Below are 19091 nucleotides of genomic sequence, written 5' to 3'. Positions count from 1 at the left end.
AATTAATTTAACTTCTTTTAACTTTCCCCACCTTTATCTGCCTTCTTCACAGGCTATACATTGATGGTCCATTTGGGAGTCCATTTGAGGAATCATTGAACTACGAGGTTAGCCTCTGTGTGGCTGGAGGCATTGGAGTAACTCCATTTGCATCAATACTCAACACCCTGCTGTATGTCATTTTGATCCATTTTATTAGTTGAAATAGAGAACTGTCACTATTTCAAACATCCCTCTTTTAGTATGAGGTCATTCCTCATAACATTAATCTACAGTAACCCTCCGTCTTATGCATAGGGAGTATGTTCCAAGATCCCCAGTGAATGCCTGAAACTGCAGATAGCACTGAACCCTACATACATTATATTTTTTCCTATACATACATGTCTGTGGTAAAGTTTTACTAATAAGTTAGGCACAGTAAAAAATTAACAACAATAACTAATAAAACAGAGCAATTATAACAATATACTATGAGGAAAGCTATGTGAGTGTGGTGTCTCTCTTCCTCAAAATATCATATTGTACTGTACTCACCCTTCTTCTTGTGATGAGGTAAGATTATAAAATGCCTGTGTGATGATATGAAGTGAGGAGAATCATCTGCTTCCCAGCCATGGATGACCATGGGTAACTAAAACTACAGAAAGTGAAACCACAGATAAGGAGGGACTACTATACTTGTTGTTCATGGGATTCCATTTACTGATAGATGAGGGTAATAATTCAAGGATTCTCATTGTGTGGTCGATGGCTTTCAGCATGGTGTCTTGTAAAGTATCATAAGCAGGCATTCCTCTGCCCTCTTAAAGCCATTACACCAGCCTTCATTCCTATTCTTCCTCATAAATGGTAAGGGGCACTCCTTATCCATTCTGTCAGCAAATATTGTTAAGCACCTGTATGCCAATCCATCCTATAGGGACAGCTATGAATAAAACAGAGTCCCTGCCCTTAAAAAGCTTATATTCAGATAATAAACCAGTAAGAAATTCATAATTAACAGTATTTCAGAAAGTATTAGAACTCTGATAAAAAGAAGAGAGAGATTAATGGGATATTGGAATAAAGGGCCAGGGTCATTGTAGCCATATGGTCAGGAAAAGCTTTGCTGGGGAGATGACGAATGAGCACATGATTACTTGGTCTGTTACTCAGCAAATTTATAACAGACTGGAGAATAGAACTTTCAAATGTAAGCTTGCTTACGTAGGAAATACTTTTGCAGTTATTTTAGTTCTAGGATTATAAGCAAAACTTAATGGATTAATATTGTCATGAAATCACAAGCAAAACAACAGTAGGAAATTATTCTCAAATCTATTCTGTTCATCTTTCGAGAAGGCACAATTTGCATTAAAAGTCTTTTATAGAGTGCTAAAAAAGGAAATAATAAAATTGAAATGATGTGTTTGAATGATATTTTATTTCAATTTTAAATACTTGTTACAAATTTGGGACTTTTTGGAGGTTCTTAGAAAAATAACCATATTTCAAGCCAAAAATCATTTGTTTCTGAAAACATACTGTGAGTTATTCAGACATATTTAAAGTTGAGAAAAAGAGAAAATATTTTCTTAACCTCAGGCTGACTTCATAATTATAAATAGGAATCCAGACTTGGAATTACGAGTCACTGGAATGCATTACATAGTAGGTGACTGTTACATCTCTTTAATGTTTATTAAGAAGGGGATAAACAACCAGCTTTCTGTAATGGTTTTGGCTCATTTTGCCTGGAGGCAGGGGCATGAACTAATGATCACTGGAGCCCGGCTGAGTGATAGAATTTACTGAAAATACAGAACTTTCTGAGACACAGGGCTCATAGTCTCATCCAGGAGTTTAGTTTCTTGCGTTCAACTGAAAATAGGTGATATGCATGTAATAGCCACAAATATAAACACTTTAACTCATGGAGTATATCGTGCTCTTGAATCAGTACATTACATTTTAAATTCATTTGGGACTTATGGTAAGTGCAATGACAAATGATAAAAATGATAAAAATAAATGACTGGTTTTTCATTAGTAAATAAAAAGCAAATTTTCAAAGATACAGGGATTCTTAACTTTTTTTGCCATCCTCATCACCATAGTGTTCTTTTAATTTTAAAGGGATGACTGGAAACCATACAAGCTTAGAAGACTGTATTTTATTTGGGTGTGCAGAGACATCCAGTCCTTCCGCTGGTTTGCAGACTTACTCTGTGTCTTACATAACAAGGTAAAATTGGGTTTGTTTTGACTTTTGCAATTTTTTAAATTAAATTTTTTAAATTATTTAAACTTTAAATTATTTTTTTTCTAATTACAAAAGCAATCAATGCTTGCTGTAGAATAAACCAGAAAATAATGGAGATAAGTTGAAAGAAGGGGAAAAAAGTCTCTTAAACTTAAAAGTAGAGACAGAGCATATTAATAATTTAGTACACATATTTTCAGTTATCAACTGAATGTGTGTATATCTATGATATGTTTTACATAAAAATGCTAATATTTGTTAGCATAGAGTATTTTAACATAGAACTACAGGCATATGGCTGATGATGTCTGCATATGGGGTGGTGACGGAAGACAAAACGGGGCAATCAGCAGATATTGGCTACTATACTTTTCATACTTTTTTCTGTCAGCACTAATCTCTTATTTCCACCTTTCGTATTACAAATGGACCATCACCAGACTTTTGGCACTCTGGCAGAATTTCAAAAATCATAAATTCTAAATTTTATTTCTTACAGAGATAAAAACAGGCATTCTTCATCTATCTTACACGTAACCCTTTGTTTATTGATATATGTATCTTTATTTTTTCAAATTATACAAGCAATACATAGGCATATTTGCTGCATTTTTTTCCTTTTTCTTGTAAATCATAGTATACTTGACATACAGAAGTATATTAGTTTGAGGTGTACTACATAATGAATCAACCATTACACATTACAGACCACTCACCACATGTAGTTATAATCTGTCACCATATGAAGTTATCATAATATTATTGACTATATACCCTATGCTGTAATTTTCATCCTTGTGACTTATTCATTTCATAATTGGAAGTTTGTTCCTCTCAGTCCCTTTCACCTGGTTCATCCATCCCCCTGCCCGCCTTCCTTTGGAGAACCGGTTTGTTCTCTGTATTTATGACCCTATTTCTGTATGTGTGTTTGTTTTGTTTTTTAGACTCTACATATAAGTGAAATAATACAGTATTTGTCTTTCTCTGACGTATTTCACTTAGCATAATACCCTCTAGGTCAATCCATATTATTGCAAATGACAAGATTTATTTCTTTTGTGTGTGTGTATACATATATATTCTTTATCCATTCATGTATCAGTAAACACGTAGGTTGTTTCCTTATCTTGCTTGTTGTAGATAATGCTGCAATAAACATAGGTGTGCATATATCTTTTCAAAGTAGTGTTTTCATTTTCTGTGGGTCAATATCCAGTAGTGGAATTACTGGACCATACGGTATTTCCATTCTTAATTTTTTAATGCACCTCTATACTGTTTTCCACAGTGATTGCATTTCCACCAATAGTACATGAGGATTCTCTTTTCTCCACATTCTTACCAACACTTTTAATTCTTTTTGTTACTAGCCATTTTGACAGATGTGAAGTGATACCTCATTGTGATTTTGATTTTCATTTCCACAACGATTAGTAATATTGAGCAGTTTTTCCTGTGTCTCTTGGCCATTTGTATGCCTTCTTTGGAAAACTGTCAAATAATTCAGATAAACCAAATTCTCCCATACTACTTTCCCCACCCAATCAAGAGGAAACTCACAAGTGTTCTATAAATTCTACCATACTATTTGTATTGCTCTATGAATTGCTTATTTATCGATTTATATTTTTTGATTTTTAAAGATTTTATTTACTCATGAGAGACACACAGAGAGAGGCAGAGACACAGGCAGAAGGAGAAGCAGGCTTCCTGCAGGGATCCTAATGCAGGACTCGATCCCAGGACCCTGGGATCACAATCTGAGCCAAAGGCAGATGCTCAACCACTGAGCCACCCAGGTGCCCCTGAATTGCTTATTTTAAACTTATCACTATGTCTTGAACATTTTTAATAATAGTATGTATAAAGTTACCTCATTCTTTTTATTGCTATATTTTGTATTATGGAAGCACTTAGTAATTTAACCATTCCTCAGTGATGGATATTTACTTTTTTATTATAAAGAACACTGCAATTATGGGGTCCCTCAGTGGCTCAGTCAGGAGTCCGACTCTTGTTTCCAGCTCAGGTCATGATCTGAAGGTTATGGGATCGAGCCCCAAGTTGGGCTCCATGCTGAGTATGGAGTCTAATTGTGATTCTCTCTCTCCCTCTCCCTCTGCCCCACCCCCTGCTCGTGCAGTATCTAAATAAATAAATAAATAAATAAATAAATAAATAAATATATATATATATATATATATATATATTTAAAATCTAAAAAAAAAAGACTACAATGAATATCCTATGTGTCTGTTTGTTTGTTTGTTTGTCTTAAGATTTTATTTATTCATTCATGAGAGACACCAAGAAAGAGAAGACATAGGCAGAAGGAGAAGCAGGCTCCCTCCAGGGAGCCTTTTGCAGGACTTGATCCCAGGACCTTGGGATCATGCCCTGAGCCAAAGCCAGATGCTCAACCACTGAGCCACCTAGGTGCCCCTCATATGTGTCTTTCTATGCAGATACTCATTTATTCAGTCATTCTGTCACTCATCAAAAATTCACTCATTGCCTGCTATGAATCACAAACTCTTGTAGGACATGGAGCAACATTGGAGAACAACAAAATGAAAAACAATTTTTTGATCTCATGTGATTTACATCCTAAGTGGGGAAGATAGACAACAAACTAATAAATAAATAGGATGTCTGATTCTTTTTTTTTTAAGATTTTATTTATTTATGCATGAGAGACATAGAGAGAGGCAGAGACACGGGTAGAGGGAGAAGCAGGCTCCACTCCATGCAGGGAGCGTGACATGGGACTCAATCCTGGGTCTCCAGGATCCTACCCTGGGCTGAAGGCGGCGCTAAACCGCTGAGCTACCAGGGCTGCCCAGGATGTCTGATTCTGATTAGGGCAAGGAAGAAAAGTGGATAAAGCAACAGAAAGTAAACCATCAAGGACATGCTAATTTATATTGTATAATTGGGAATGCATTCCTCCCCAAATAATATTTGAGCAGAGACCTGAGTGAGGTATTGAATGAGCAGACTAGGTGGAAATCTTGTGGAGAAAGGGACCCAACTCACAGGCTGGGGCTCTGATACAGTAGTATGCTAGGAGGAAGATGAAAGAAATCTGTGTGGGCAAACCAGAGTAAGCAAGGGGACAAGTAGTAAGAGAAGCAATCAGGTGATATGTATGCTTTCCTGGGGGAGGAAGTGGATTACAAAAGGTCTTTGGATTTTATGCAAAAAAAAAAAAAAAAAAAAAAAAAAGGTTCTAGAGATATACCCAAAAGAACTGAAAGCAGAGATTTGAACAGATTTTTGTATACTGATATTCATAGCAGCATTATTCACAATAGCCAAACAACCCAAACGCCTGGTGATGGATAAAGAAAATGTGGCATATACGTATAATGGAATAATATTTCAACCTTAAAGAGAATGAAATTCTGAGACATAGAATATGTATGAACCTCGAAAACGTTATACTAAGTGAATTAAATCAGACATAAAAGGACAAATATTGTATGATTCTATTTATACAAGATATGGAGAGTTCTAGTTCATAGATACAGTCAGTCCCTGGTGGGTGCCAGGGACTCAGGGGACGTGAATAGTGCATTATTATTTGATGGGTATGGAGTTTCAGTTTAAAAAAATGACGAGATTCTGGAGATGGATGGTAGTGATGGCTACACAACAATTTGTATTTAATGCCACTGAACTGCATACTTAAAAAAACAGTTAAAGTTTGTTATGTATATTTGACCACAATTTTTTTTAAAAAAGTACAGATTCCTGGGACTGATCTGGGACCTGCTGAATCAGGAGGGGAAAATAAAGGGAGGGATGAGAAGCCATTGAAAGGATTTGAGCAAGATTGATCTAAGTGTAGATCTTAGAAGTGTGTGTGAAAACACCAAGCTCTGGCATGCTGCAATTTCTGAAGGCTCAAAGATGAGTAAGAGTCAACAAAGATCAGTCAGACTGGCCAGGAAGGTGGGAGGAAAACCATGAGGGAGTTCTGTCTTTGAGGCTAACAGAGAAAAAACTTTCAAGTAGAGCAAAATCACTACTCTCAAATTTGTATTTTTTCCTGGGTTGATCCTCAAGACTACTTTCTAAGTCAGAGGTCATGAGGAGGTTGTGAATGAATTTAAATTTTTAATGTGTACTGACAAAACACTCTCCAGAGAGAATAAAACAGCTTCCATACCAAAGAGTATGAGAGACATTTATTCTAAAATCTTTTATTACCGATATCTTAAATTTCTGCCAGTCTCAAACAGTGAGATCTCATTCTGTTTTCTCCTCAATGCTAGTGGGGTTAAACCTCTCTTCCTGTGATTATTGACCAGTTATATTATTTCTGGGATTTCCTAATTCTACCTTTGTTTTTCTAATTTTTAATCTTTCTTGAACTGATATACAGAGCCTGTACTTTTTTTTTTAATGAAAGGATCCAAGATGTGGACAGGCACATTTGAATAACAGATGCTTTCTAAGGGAAGTAGTAGGGAAGGAAAGGAATAAAGAGAAGAAAAGAATGTTAAGTGGCTGGACCTTCACAGGAGTTGAATCTTTAAGATTTATGTATTCTTTCCATTTCAAGTTTTTTTGATGGATGTGGTTTACCTTTAGAATTCCATGGAGTAAATAATATAAAACCCTAAAACTAGTATAAATAATACAGTGATGATTATCTTCTACTCACACCTCTGCATCTGTTTTGATTTTTGGCATCAGCAGGATGAACACTGGTCTTTCAGTTGTGCCTCTGAGGATGATGTGTTTGTAACTGTGTTACCAAGCTCAGTGTGTGTGTGTGTGTGTGTGTGTGAGAGAGAGAGAGAGAGAGAGAGAGAGAGAGAGAGAATGAGTGAGGGGAAAGAGAGAAAGAAAGAGATCAACAGCAATAAAGCATAGTGATGTTGCCTACAGTCTGTGTAAAGGCAGGTAAAACTGTTTTTGAAAATCAAATGAAAATATAGTCTTTCAATCTTGTTCTAGCTGTGAGGTCTTTCACATCATTCTAGAATGCCTAGGACAAAGCTATCTTAGTTGCCCTAGTCGCTCTGTCTTGGTGTCAGACTATCTGCAATGATGAAAAAATTGAGTCTTAGGTAGATCTTGCTTGGCCAGATTGTCCAACCTGGTGATTGAAGAGTGCAGGGCCAGGTGTCAGGTGATCCTGTACCAGCTCTGCCACTATCTAACGATGTGACTTGCTTCAAGTCACTTCACCTCTGTAGGTCATGTTGGGAAAATCAAAATAAGGGATCAGGGCTGCATCAGGCATTTGGAATCTGTCATTTACAATGGAACAGTGATTCTACTTCCTATGAACTGCGAGTCCTTGGATAAATCACTTAGCCTCTATAAACCTGATTTATGCTTCCAATTTGTGAAGGAGGCTAATAGCACTTGAAACCCAATGTGAGACTTAGCCTTAACATATATCTAAAGTATCTATCATTTTGAAAGCATTTAATAAATAATTGCTGTGATTCCTAGTAATCTGTAAAATTCCTCCCAGGACTCACATCCTGTTATTTTTTATTTGTGAGAAAAATAAGTAGAAGTATAGGCAGGAGAAATGAAAATGAAAAACATAATATTTGTGCATGATCCTACAAGCCTTGTCTATTTGCAAGATTGTGTTGATCCACATACCTATTTTTTCACTGTTCTTTTATTTGGAGAAAATCGTGCCTTTCATAGATATCATTGTCTTCAGTGAGTGGTAAGTTAAAGTGGAGACATTGAAATCATTAAAAAACACTATCCAAATTTTTTTGGTAAAGATTTTATTTATTTATTCATGAGAGACACAGAGAGAGAAAGACAGAGAGGGAGAGAGAGACAGACATAACATAGGCAGAGAGAGAAGGAGGCTCTATGCAGGGAGCCTGATGTGGGACTCGATCCTGGGACTTGAGGATCATACCCTGGGTTGAAGGCAGGCGCTCAACCGCTGAGCAAACCAGTGTCCCACATTATCCAAATTTGCATAGCTCTTGGGGCCGTGGACACCAAACAGTTGCAGGAGTCGTAGGACTGATTTCAGAACAGCATCCTGTTCATTTAAGACAAGAATCAATGCAAGCCATGTGTTTTGTGAGGTGCTATTATTCATTACTGGCATCTAGAAATTCCTATTTCTTCACAATTAAAATTCATAAACCCTGATTCAATTCAGAAAGGACCTAAGAATGAATTTAGCATTTGGATTTAACTTGAGGCAGCATTTGGATATAACTTAGTATTTTAAGAATATTATGGGAGCTGAGAATCATCACATCACCCTTAAAAGTAAACTATGTCTTTATTGGGATTTTATAGAGTTTACACCTGTCAGAAATTGTATCATTTTAGATCTGAAAAGAGATCTGGGGGATGATAGCATTCAACCCCATCATCATTGTCCTAATGAAAAAAATGGAGGCCTAGATGAGTCAGTAACTCATTAGAAGTCTCAGGACCAGATAGTGGTGGCAACAGAATAAGTCAGCTACCTGCAGGGGGCTCAGAGGTGCCAGAGGGCTGATGAAACCCTGCTTAGTCACCACCCCCCCCCATTTACAATGTGACTTTTTTGCATTCCTGAAACTTCTACTTTGAGTCACAATATGTCATTTTTAAAATTTCATTTTACTTTATTTATTTACTTTTGTTTTTTATTTAAATTCCAGTTAGCTACATACAGCTAACATACAACATACAGTTTCAGGAATACGCCTTAGTGACTCAACACTTCCATATATCACCCAGTGCTCATCACAACAAGTGCGCTCCTTAATCTCCATCACCTATTTCACCCTTCCCTGTGTCCACCTCCCCTCTGGTAACCATCAGTTTATTCTCTATAGATAAAAGTCTGTTTCATGTTTGGTCTCTCCCTTTTTTCCCCTTTACTCATTTGTTTTGTTTCTTAAGTGATTGAAATCATATGGTATTTGTTTTTATCTAACTTCCCTCATTTAACATAAGACTCTAGCTCTAACCACATCATTAAAAATGGCAATATTTCATTCTTTTTGGTGGCTGAGTAATATTCAATTGTACATATATACACCGTGTCTTTATTCATCAATCGATGGACACTTGGGCTGTTTCCATAATTTGGCTTTGTAGATAATGCTGCTAAGAACATCATTACACTATACAGAAACAGTACTTTAAATCAGTTGATCTTGCTGCAATAAAGTCCAGCAAAACCTTACCATCTCAAGCAAGCCCAGTATGCCAATTTATGCTCAAGAAATGGTTAGGCTTTTGAAAAAGTCCTGTCACCTCAGACACTCAGATCCATACCTCGCACCTCCTCTCTGTTCTCTAAGGAGCCCACCATGCTGCTGTGTTCCTCTCCTCTTCTTCCACTTTTGATGCTTGGTCCTTGTCTTTCAGCTTCTCTTTATGTCAGGGTGGTGAAAGGAAGCCCTAAGAAAAATACTTATAAAAATTAAAAAATATATAAATTTTTAACTATTTCAAATAATATTTATGTAATATTTTTTTAATATTTTAAAATTTAAAAAAAAAATTTAAGTTTTTGTTTAAATTCCAGTTAATTAACATATAGTGTAACATTAGTTTTGGGTGCAAAAATATTTTTAAAAGAATAGATTTGAGAAGTCAGGAGCCAGTCAGAATCAGGTCAATTATTAGTAGGTTGATTTTTGAATGAAAAGAAAAAGGAAAAAAAGAAGCATATAGGGATGACAACAACTCTTTTACCACCTTTGTTGAGTTTATTTTCCTCCAGATAATATTTTTCTTATTTTACTTTTCAAGGTATTGAAATGTTTGAGAATTTTTCCAGACTATTTTTTCTTTGACAGGTGGTATTTCCTGCCCCATACATTTTTGTACAAGGAAAACCAGTGCTGAGAAGTAGCAAGGCAGAAACAGGAACTGAGCCTTTTGTCTTTGATTTTATTTGTTTTGGTTTTTTTTGTGATTCCTAGCATACATATTATATACTATTGTGGTTTCCTTTTTTTTTTTTTAAATCATATTCTTTATGAGTGAGCTCTTGGCCATAATTTAGAGACTCTTGGAGAATAAATTAAGATGTATATGGAAGGATTTCAGGGAATATCAATGTTGTATTTAGTATGCTTGATTTTGTATCGATAAAGATAACAGAATTATTCTCTTATACTACTACCATCTACTCTTCCCTTATCGCTCCTCCTCCTACTGCTTACACTAATTCTGTCAGGAGGCACAGGTTATTAATATTAGCATCTGGTATGTATATTGCTTGTAAATGTTGACTGTGATTAGACAAGATACATCTTAAACTGTAGAATCACATATGTTAGAATAGGAGACAGTCTGAGCATACAGAGAAAATTCTCATGTCTATTTACTTTTATGTCCTCTCAGTTTTGGCAAGAGAACAGACCTGACTATGTCAACATCCAGCTGTACCTCAGTCAAACAGATGGGATACAGGTATGTAGTTAGATGTTTTTATAAATTAAACAGGCCTCTTGATAATAGAAGATTTACAGTAGGGGCTGTGCTGGAAGAAAATTTCTGCAGGTGGTTCAAAGAGAAGTTTCCCAGAGGAAGGCCTCTTTTGGAGTATGTCCAAAAAACCCATGGCTTGTCCTTGAAGCCAACTGTGTTCTGCCTTTCATTTGTCCTCCTCACAGGGAGCTAGTACAGACCTTTGCATTCATCTCTCCTTTTCACTGTTGTTTCAAATTCTTTACCTCTAGAGATAGGACCATAAGTGAAGAGTCTCATGATTATGTTCATCGAGGGGAATTTTTATGTGCAGAGACAAGATAAGGTCATATGTAGTTAAGCTTATTTTTCTTTAAGGGAAACTAAAAATGTAGTAGTATCCATCACGTGTTATTTTCTTACTGTGCAACACACTGTGCTAAGCATTTCATATTCATTATCTTGTGTAATTCCAACAGATCCAAGAGGTAGATAGTGCCAAGATGATAGTGCTATACTCATGTTATAGATGAAGAAACTGATGTTTACAGATGACACTGAAGTGCTACGTAGGTGTGTAAATCTGGGCATGAATGCTTTCGCAAGTTTTATTTTAGTATTTTCCATTATACATTTTCCATAATATTTTGGATACAAAACATGAATGCTTGTCAGTTACTTCAAAACTAATCTAACCCTATTTTTGGAGTCATATTTCTACCTTACTTGGAATGTAAAAAATTATTTCATTTTACTATTCTCGTGAAGCAAGTCAATATCATTATTCTTCATGGTATGGTTATAATTAAGGTATGGAGCATAAATCGCATTGGTTCTCAGTTTGTCAGCCTGGGACTCAGACACTTGTCCCCTCTTCTCACTGACCCTTCATTGTTGATCCAGATCTAATATTCTGTTCATTGCAAACGCCAGCCCATTAGAAGCTATTTGTTTATAGACCCAAGATTTGGAGCTCTTCTGTCTTAGACTGTCTTGTCTGGGATCATTTCCCCAAATTTATGATGACAATTTGTAGTATTTTACTCATATAATGAACCAAATAAGACAACTGTATTTGCAGTGTAAAAACACTTCAATAAAGTTACTGTGCTGCACCCATTTTGAGAGTAGGCAGTTAAAATGCATTCTTTAACATTGCAGTTGTTAAAAATGAAGCAACTAACTGAAGTCTAGGAAAATCAGCCATTTGTAATAATGGCATTCAAGAAGATAATGAATTTTAAAGGAAAAGAGGAAGGAAATGATGCTTCAAAATGACTGTACTTAATTGCTTGCCATTTAATACTTATAGTCTTGATATCACAGCAATTTGGTAGGAAACCACAGCACCAGTAGAAATGATGTTAGAGAAATGGGTTATTCATCCAATTCTGGGTCATATAAAATATAGTGCTTTCTTTTTGGCAGAAGATAATTGGAGAAAAATATCAAGCACTGAATTCAAGACTTTTTATTGGACGTCCTCGGTGGAAACTTCTGTTTGATGAAATAGCAAAATGTAACAGAGGGTAAGTACTAGTGCTCAGGAAATTTGCCATATGGCTAAGGATCAAATTAAAATATTCTCAAGTTATCACATGTAGTTTTTAAAGACAAATTTGGGAATGGGTTTACAAATTACAAAGTCACTTAAACACTCAATTATCACTAGCAAAGGAGTAGGCAACGCAGGGACCACCTCACATATCTTTAACATCAATAATTAAAAATTGGCTTTAAAAAAGTCTATTAAAGTATTTATGAGTAATACTCTCCAACCTACTTTCAAATTTGCATGGACCCATATTAAAATGGATATTCATTCTGATATCATGTATCAGATGATCATTGGAAAAACTTTTCAAAATCATGTTAGCAAACAAAGGAGCTCTACCAGCAGTTCTAACAATGAATGCACTTAAAATCAGATTTTTGAACTTTTTTACAAGAATTAATAAATTCTTAAAAGCCCTTAGTTTGTCATATATAGTCTCTAAAACAGGAGTATTTCCAAACATAATTTTTTTTCTTGGAAGCTATAATTATATGAAGAGGCTTAGCACTATGGGATATATGTCTATGATTTGAAGCAAATACTGTTGAAGGAGAGCATTCACTTTAGGGCATAGACTAGCCAACCCTCTTGTCTTCTGTAAACTTGTAGTTCAGGGCAATGGCCTACAAGAATTGTAGAAGTGCTTTGAAAACCATATATACACTCATACATTTTAAATTTGGCATTGAAATAGTTTCATCAAAAGTTCAAATAGTTGGGAAGCTCTAATGTCTAACATATTGCACATGTTGACATCTTGAAATTAATATAACTCTCTAAGCATGTCTACTGGAATAAAAATATCAGGTTTTTTATACCAACCTCATATATTTGGAAAGATATACAAATGAGCTTTCATTAGCAGGTGGAAATTTTACATTATTTTTTCTACTTAAGCTTGTATTTCTGTCTTATTTATCCTGTAGAATTTATCAAAATTAAATATGTTTTTACATTGGAATGAACCATCTTTTTGTTGCTTAAGTAAATATACTTCTGCAGTAAGAATGTACATAAATTGAAGATTGAATTTTTTTAAATTTCCTTTGACCCTATGGCTCTTCTAGTTGGTCAGTTCATAATTTAAAACCTACATTTTTATAAATATAAAAAGGATATTTATAAATAGATGAGGAAGCTTATTGGATGAAGAGTTCTAAATAAGCTTCAAGTCATGAACTCATGAATGAATATGATTTATTGAAAGATCCACTGATTCATCAAGGCCCTTGGCCATCTTCAGAGATTTTGTTTTAGGAATTATGGTGTGGAGCCCCAGGAGTGAAATTTTATTTTATTTTATGCTACTTTTTTAAAGATTTTATTTATTTATCCATGAGAGACACAGAGAGAGAGGCAGAGACATAGGCAGAGGGAGAGGTAGGCTCCCTACAGGGAGTCCGATGTGGAACTTGTTCCTGGGATCACGGATCACTCCGTGAGCTGAAGGCAGATGCTCAACCACTGAGCCACCCATGTGCCCCCCCCAGGAGTGAAATTTTAAAAAGAATATAGCTATTGCTGAAAGTAAGATTGCAGCTTTGTTTGAGACCACTTCTGGATTTCCCTTCTCATGATGAAGTAGTTTTGAGTTAAAGAGGGAAGGATTATTTTGAAACAGAGGTCCTTTGTCATAAGTAGGGCCCTCGTTAAAGGTGAATTTATAGAATTAAAAAACTGTCACTGTAACTTTGGTTATATTCTTTTCCCATCTTTCTCCAGTATCATCCACCTAGACGTGATAATAGGGTCGTACTAAGCTGGGTCTCGTTATGCACCACAGACTCCTTTAATGATATTCAGCTGACTTCTGACAAGCATTCTGTTAGTAGTTTTTATGGTATAGTGATGAAAATTTTGGAATTTTGTTGTTACCATTGTTTTTACTCAATTCTGCAACCAAACTCTGCAACGGTAGAAGATCACTTATAAGAAATTAGATTGGGATTATTGATTTATTTCATTATTTCTTAAGAATTCTCATTTGTTAAACTGTTCATGATTTAGATGGGTTTTGTATGTTTATTTGGTTGTTGTTCATTTTCTTCAAACAGCAAAGCTGGTTTAAGAAGAGCAAGTGTGTACCATCTACTGTTGACATTTTGTACAACACTTTCATTTTGTGTATTTGCTCTATACAGGCACCTAAAATGCATTATTTTTAAAGAATTTTTACGTGGCATATTTAGGAAAAGAATTAGGTCAACATCTTAAGAGTTCATTAACTAGAAAAAAAGGTGCTATTTATTATTTTTATTATTTTTTAAAAGGTGCTATTTAAAGAGAAGTCCTCATTATAGGTGTAAAATTTTTGTTGTACATTAACCATGTGTACATAAATTACTGAAAGAATATGTAGAGATACACATGTATACTTATAAAAGTATATATTCACATATATGTGCATGTAGATATTTACTTATATATATTTAAAACCTATATACTGAAAATATGAACTTTGATTTTTTAACAAAAGTTGAATGAATCTCTAATATAGAATTTTTCAATGTAGTCTTTTTCAGATACACACATATTGCTCATGGTTAATTTCCATGCAATTCTGCATCACAGTATTCTAGAATATGGATAACATGATCATTGCTACCCTATTTATGGATATATATGTTACCTCCAGTCCTTCATTGTTGCAAACAGTGCTATGGCCATTATCTTTGCACATACTTTCTCATGCTCTTGTGGGAGTATTGCAGTAGGTTAGGCCCCTTGAAATGGAATTGCTGGCTCAAAGAGTATGTACATTTAGATAGTGTCCTATCAAATCCAAAAGGCTGAGTCAATTTATACTCAATTTATTTTACATACCTGTATGAGGTGGTTCCTTCCTCATGTGGCTCTTTTAAATTCAGAAAATGAATTGTGTAATGGTATGATCAAGGAAAGTGAAGGAGCTTTTGAAGTCACCCTGCTTTCATCATTATTTTACAAGTGAAGAAGCTAGGAGCCAAAAGATAATGATTTATCTCAAGCTCTGGTTAATGAGTCCAATTCAGAATGAACCCTCTCTTCTGACTATAAAGTTCAATGTGCTTTATTTACAGCAGAGCATGGTCGCAAGTAGAAAGAATAGCAATTTTATTTTACCATGTCCCTCTTGAGGACAGTGAAATGTTCCAAGCAACCATCATGTTCACCATGTATATTACAGCAGAATGTTAACTCCCATATACTAAAAGTGTATACTAATTTTTCAAAAACATAAAAAGATTTTGTAAATATTATTTTGTAAGTCACTCAGTATTTACTAAGATAACAGGACATTTTTTATTATACTAAACCAAAGCCTATTTTCCTATTATTTATAATAAAAATGTATATCAGATCATAAATTAATCAAATTTATGCATTGTACAAAGGAGAAATAAAGGATTAAGTTTATGTGGTCTGTGGAGTAGAGAACTATTATGCTGGGATTGGATGAAATATCTGAGACCATGTCTATGTTCTCCTTCCTTATGGTGTTTTAAAATAATATGGATTAAGAATACATAGGTTTGCTGTCTAACATTTATTTGATCTGTGTCCCTCAGGCAAGTCGTTCAAACTTTCTGGTCTGTATTACAAGAATTACAAGCTGTCATAATTATAAGATCCCAAACTTACAAATCTGCATGAAAAAAAATTGGCATAATAGGAAAACATGCACAAATATATTGAGCATTTATCGGACTAGTTCCCAACATCTGACCCCAAACAATATTCTCTGTATAGCATCTATTTCTTCCCATATCAGCAAAGTTTTTGTAAATAAATCTCTAGATGATTGTTGGATTGCAGCAACCTAATGCAAATTTAATGCAAATGGGTTGCAGGGATTAAGTGTAGATCTTGAAAAAGTTACAAGATCTCATTGTTAGTAAAAAGAACATTGTAGAACTCCTCAAATTACATAGAAATCTGCTGGAGTTAAATTAGTTAACAACTAAAATACAAAATGTAAAAAAAAAAAAATTATATAGATATCTGGGTACTTTTAAAGTGATAATTTTGTTGTGAAATATTTAAGAGAAGCCTTTAGGAAGTCTGTAAAAATTGAAAAACAAACTTTATAATTGCCCTGTGAAGAACGTAATGGTATCTTATTGTAATGCAGTATTGACAGAAATGTATACAAACAGGCAAAATGACTCAGTGCTTTCTCATTTTCATGAAAAGCACATTATGTTTTTTGTTTGTCTTTGGGTTTTGGTGGGATAAGCTGAATGATTCAATTTTTTTTCTTTTTGAAGATTTAAAATTTTATTTTATTTTTTTATTTAATTTTATTTTTTTAATAATAAATTTATTTTTTATTGGTGTTCAATTTTCCAACATACAGAATAACACCCAGTGCTCATCCCGTCAAGTGCCCCCTTCAGTGCCCATCACCCATTCACCCCCACCCCCCGCCCTCCTTCCTTTCCACCACCCCTAGTTCGTTTCCCAGAGTTAGGAGTCTTTATGTTCTGTCTCCCTTTCTGATATTTCCTACCCATTTCTTCTCCCTTCCCTTCTATTCCCTTTCACTATTATTTATATTCCCCAAATGAATGAGACCATATAATGTTTGTCCTTCTCCAATTGACTTACTTCACTCAGCATAATACCCTCCAGTTCCATCCACGTTGAAGCAAATGGTGAGTATTTGTCGCCTAATGGCTGAGTAATATTCCATTGTATACATAGACCACAGCTTCTTTATCCATTCATCTTTCGATGGACACCGAGGCTCCTTCCACAGTTTGGCTATTGTGGACATTGCTGCTAGAAACATCGGGCTGCAGGTGTCCCAGCGTTTCATTGCATCTGTATCTTTGGGGTAAATCCCCAGCAGTGCAATTGCTGGGTCGTAGGGCAGGTCTATTTTTAAGTCTTTGAGAAACCTCCACACAGTTTTCCAGAGTGGCTGCACCAGTTCACATTCCCACCAACAGTGTAAGAGGGTTCCCTTTTCTCCGCATCCTCTCCAACATTTGTGGTTTCCTGTCTTGTTAATTTTCCCCATTCTCTCTGGTGTGAGGTGGTATCTCATTGTGGTTTTGATTTGTATTTCCCTGATGGCAAGAGATGCAGAGCATTGATTTAAGTAACCTAGTGTGTCTAGATCTGGTTTTAATAGTAATCTAAATTTTATAAAGCAAAATTTATTTTTGCACTACTTTATTTTCTTCCTTCTCACTTTGGGTTTAATTGGGTTTTATTTTGGTAGTTTCTTAATATAGAACCTTGTATCATTGATTTCAGTCCCTTGTTCTTTTCTAATAAAAGTGTTCAATTCTATAAATTCCCCTCCCAACACTTTAGCTACATTATACAAATGTTGATCTGTTTTAATTTTTATACACTTCAAAGTATTTTTAATCTTCAGTGTGATTTCTTCTCTGACCCATTGGTTGTTTTAGAAGTGTGTTGTTTAATTTCCAAACATGTGGGGATTTTACAGATATCTTTTTGGTTTTGATTTCTAGTTCAATTGGGTTCTTTTGAGAAAATATACTCTGTGATTTCAATCCTTTATAATTTATTGAGACTGTTTTACTGCCCAGAATATGGTCTGTCTTCATGAATGTTCCACATGCACTTGAAAAGAATTTGTATTCCTTTGTTTGGGAATAGAGCACACTATAAATAACAATTAGTTCCAATTGCTTGATAGTGGCATTCGGGTCTTTAGTACGCTTATGATTTTTCTCTTTGTTCTGTCAATTACAGATAGAAGAGCATTGGAATAGTCAACTGTAATTCTTGATTTATCTGTCTTTACAGTCCTATTAGTTTTTGTTTCATGTATATTGGAGTATTTTAGTTGGAGGATTTAGTTGTGTTTAAACTATTTCATTACATATTATTATCATTGCACTTTATTATATTTATCCATTACAAAATATACTACATTTTATTATTTCATGGAGCAAAAAATATTGGATTTTTTTCTAGCTTCATTGAGATACAACTAACATAAAATTGCATAAGTTTAATATGTACGATGTAATGATTTGATATATGAATATATATATTGTGAAAGGACTACCCAGTCATCACCTCACATAATTACAATTTCTGTGTGTGTCTGTGTGTGTGAAGAGAACTTTTAAGATCTACTCTCTTAGCACCTTTACACCTTATACAACACAGTATTGTTAACTATAGTCAACATGCTGTGCATTACATTCCCAGAACTTACTCTTCTTATAATTAGAAGTTTATAATTCTTTTCAACCTTCACTCATTTCCCACCTCTCCCACCTGGCCCTGGCAACCATCAGTCTGCTCTCTGTTTTTATGAGTTTGGGTTTTTGGGGGGATTTTTCTGATTCTACATATAGATGAGAGTATACAATATTTATCTTTGTCTGATTTTATCACTTAGCACAAAATCCAGCCCCTTATCAGATACATAGTTTGCAAATATTTTTCCCATTCCATAGACTATCTTTTCATTTTGTTGATCATTTCTTGTGCTGTACAGAAGCTTTTTAATTTGATAGAGTCCCACATGTTTATTGCTGCTGTTATTGCTTATGCTTTTGGTGACATATCCATTACATTAATGCCAAGCCTAATGTCAAGGAGCTTTTTCCCTATGTTCTTTTCTAGGAGTTTGATGGTTTCAGATCTTACATTTAGGTCTTTAATTCTTCCCAAGTGAATTTTTGTGAGTGGTGTTCAGTTTCATTTTATGCATGAAAATATCCAGTTTTCCCAGCACCATTTATTGAAGAGATTATATTTTTCTCATTGAGTATTCTTGGCTTCCTTTGGTTGGGTTTAAATCTGGCAGTTTACTATTGCTTTTTCTTTTTCTTTCTTTCTTTCTTTCTTTCTTTCTTTCTTTCTTTCTTTCTTTCTTCTTCTTTCTTTCTTTCCCTTCTTTTAGAT

General features: G+C 34.8%; 1 protein-coding gene across 6 annotated transcripts in view; it reads left to right on the top strand.

The window, feature by feature from the left end:
• Window positions 1–19091, top strand: part of NOX4 (NADPH oxidase 4) — a 188063-nt gene that overhangs the window by 157635 nt on the left and 11337 nt on the right. For all 6 annotated transcript variants that reach the window (XM_077867383.1, XM_077867381.1, XM_077867379.1 and 3 more), the window contains 4 exons: window positions 53–172; window positions 2119–2227; window positions 10595–10663; window positions 12089–12189. In XM_077867383.1, coding sequence (XP_077723509.1) covers window positions 53–172; window positions 2119–2227; window positions 10595–10663; window positions 12089–12189 — 399 coding nt within the window. The remainder of the gene's footprint in view (window positions 1–52; window positions 173–2118; window positions 2228–10594; window positions 10664–12088; window positions 12190–19091) is intronic.

The sequence above is a fragment of the Canis aureus genome, chromosome 23 (genome assembly GCF_053574225.1).
Source record: "Canis aureus isolate CA01 chromosome 23, VMU_Caureus_v.1.0, whole genome shotgun sequence".
In the NCBI taxonomy this organism is placed as follows: Eukaryota; Metazoa; Chordata; class Mammalia; order Carnivora; family Canidae; genus Canis; species Canis aureus.
This window is presented reverse-complemented; position numbering and strand designations above follow the sequence as displayed.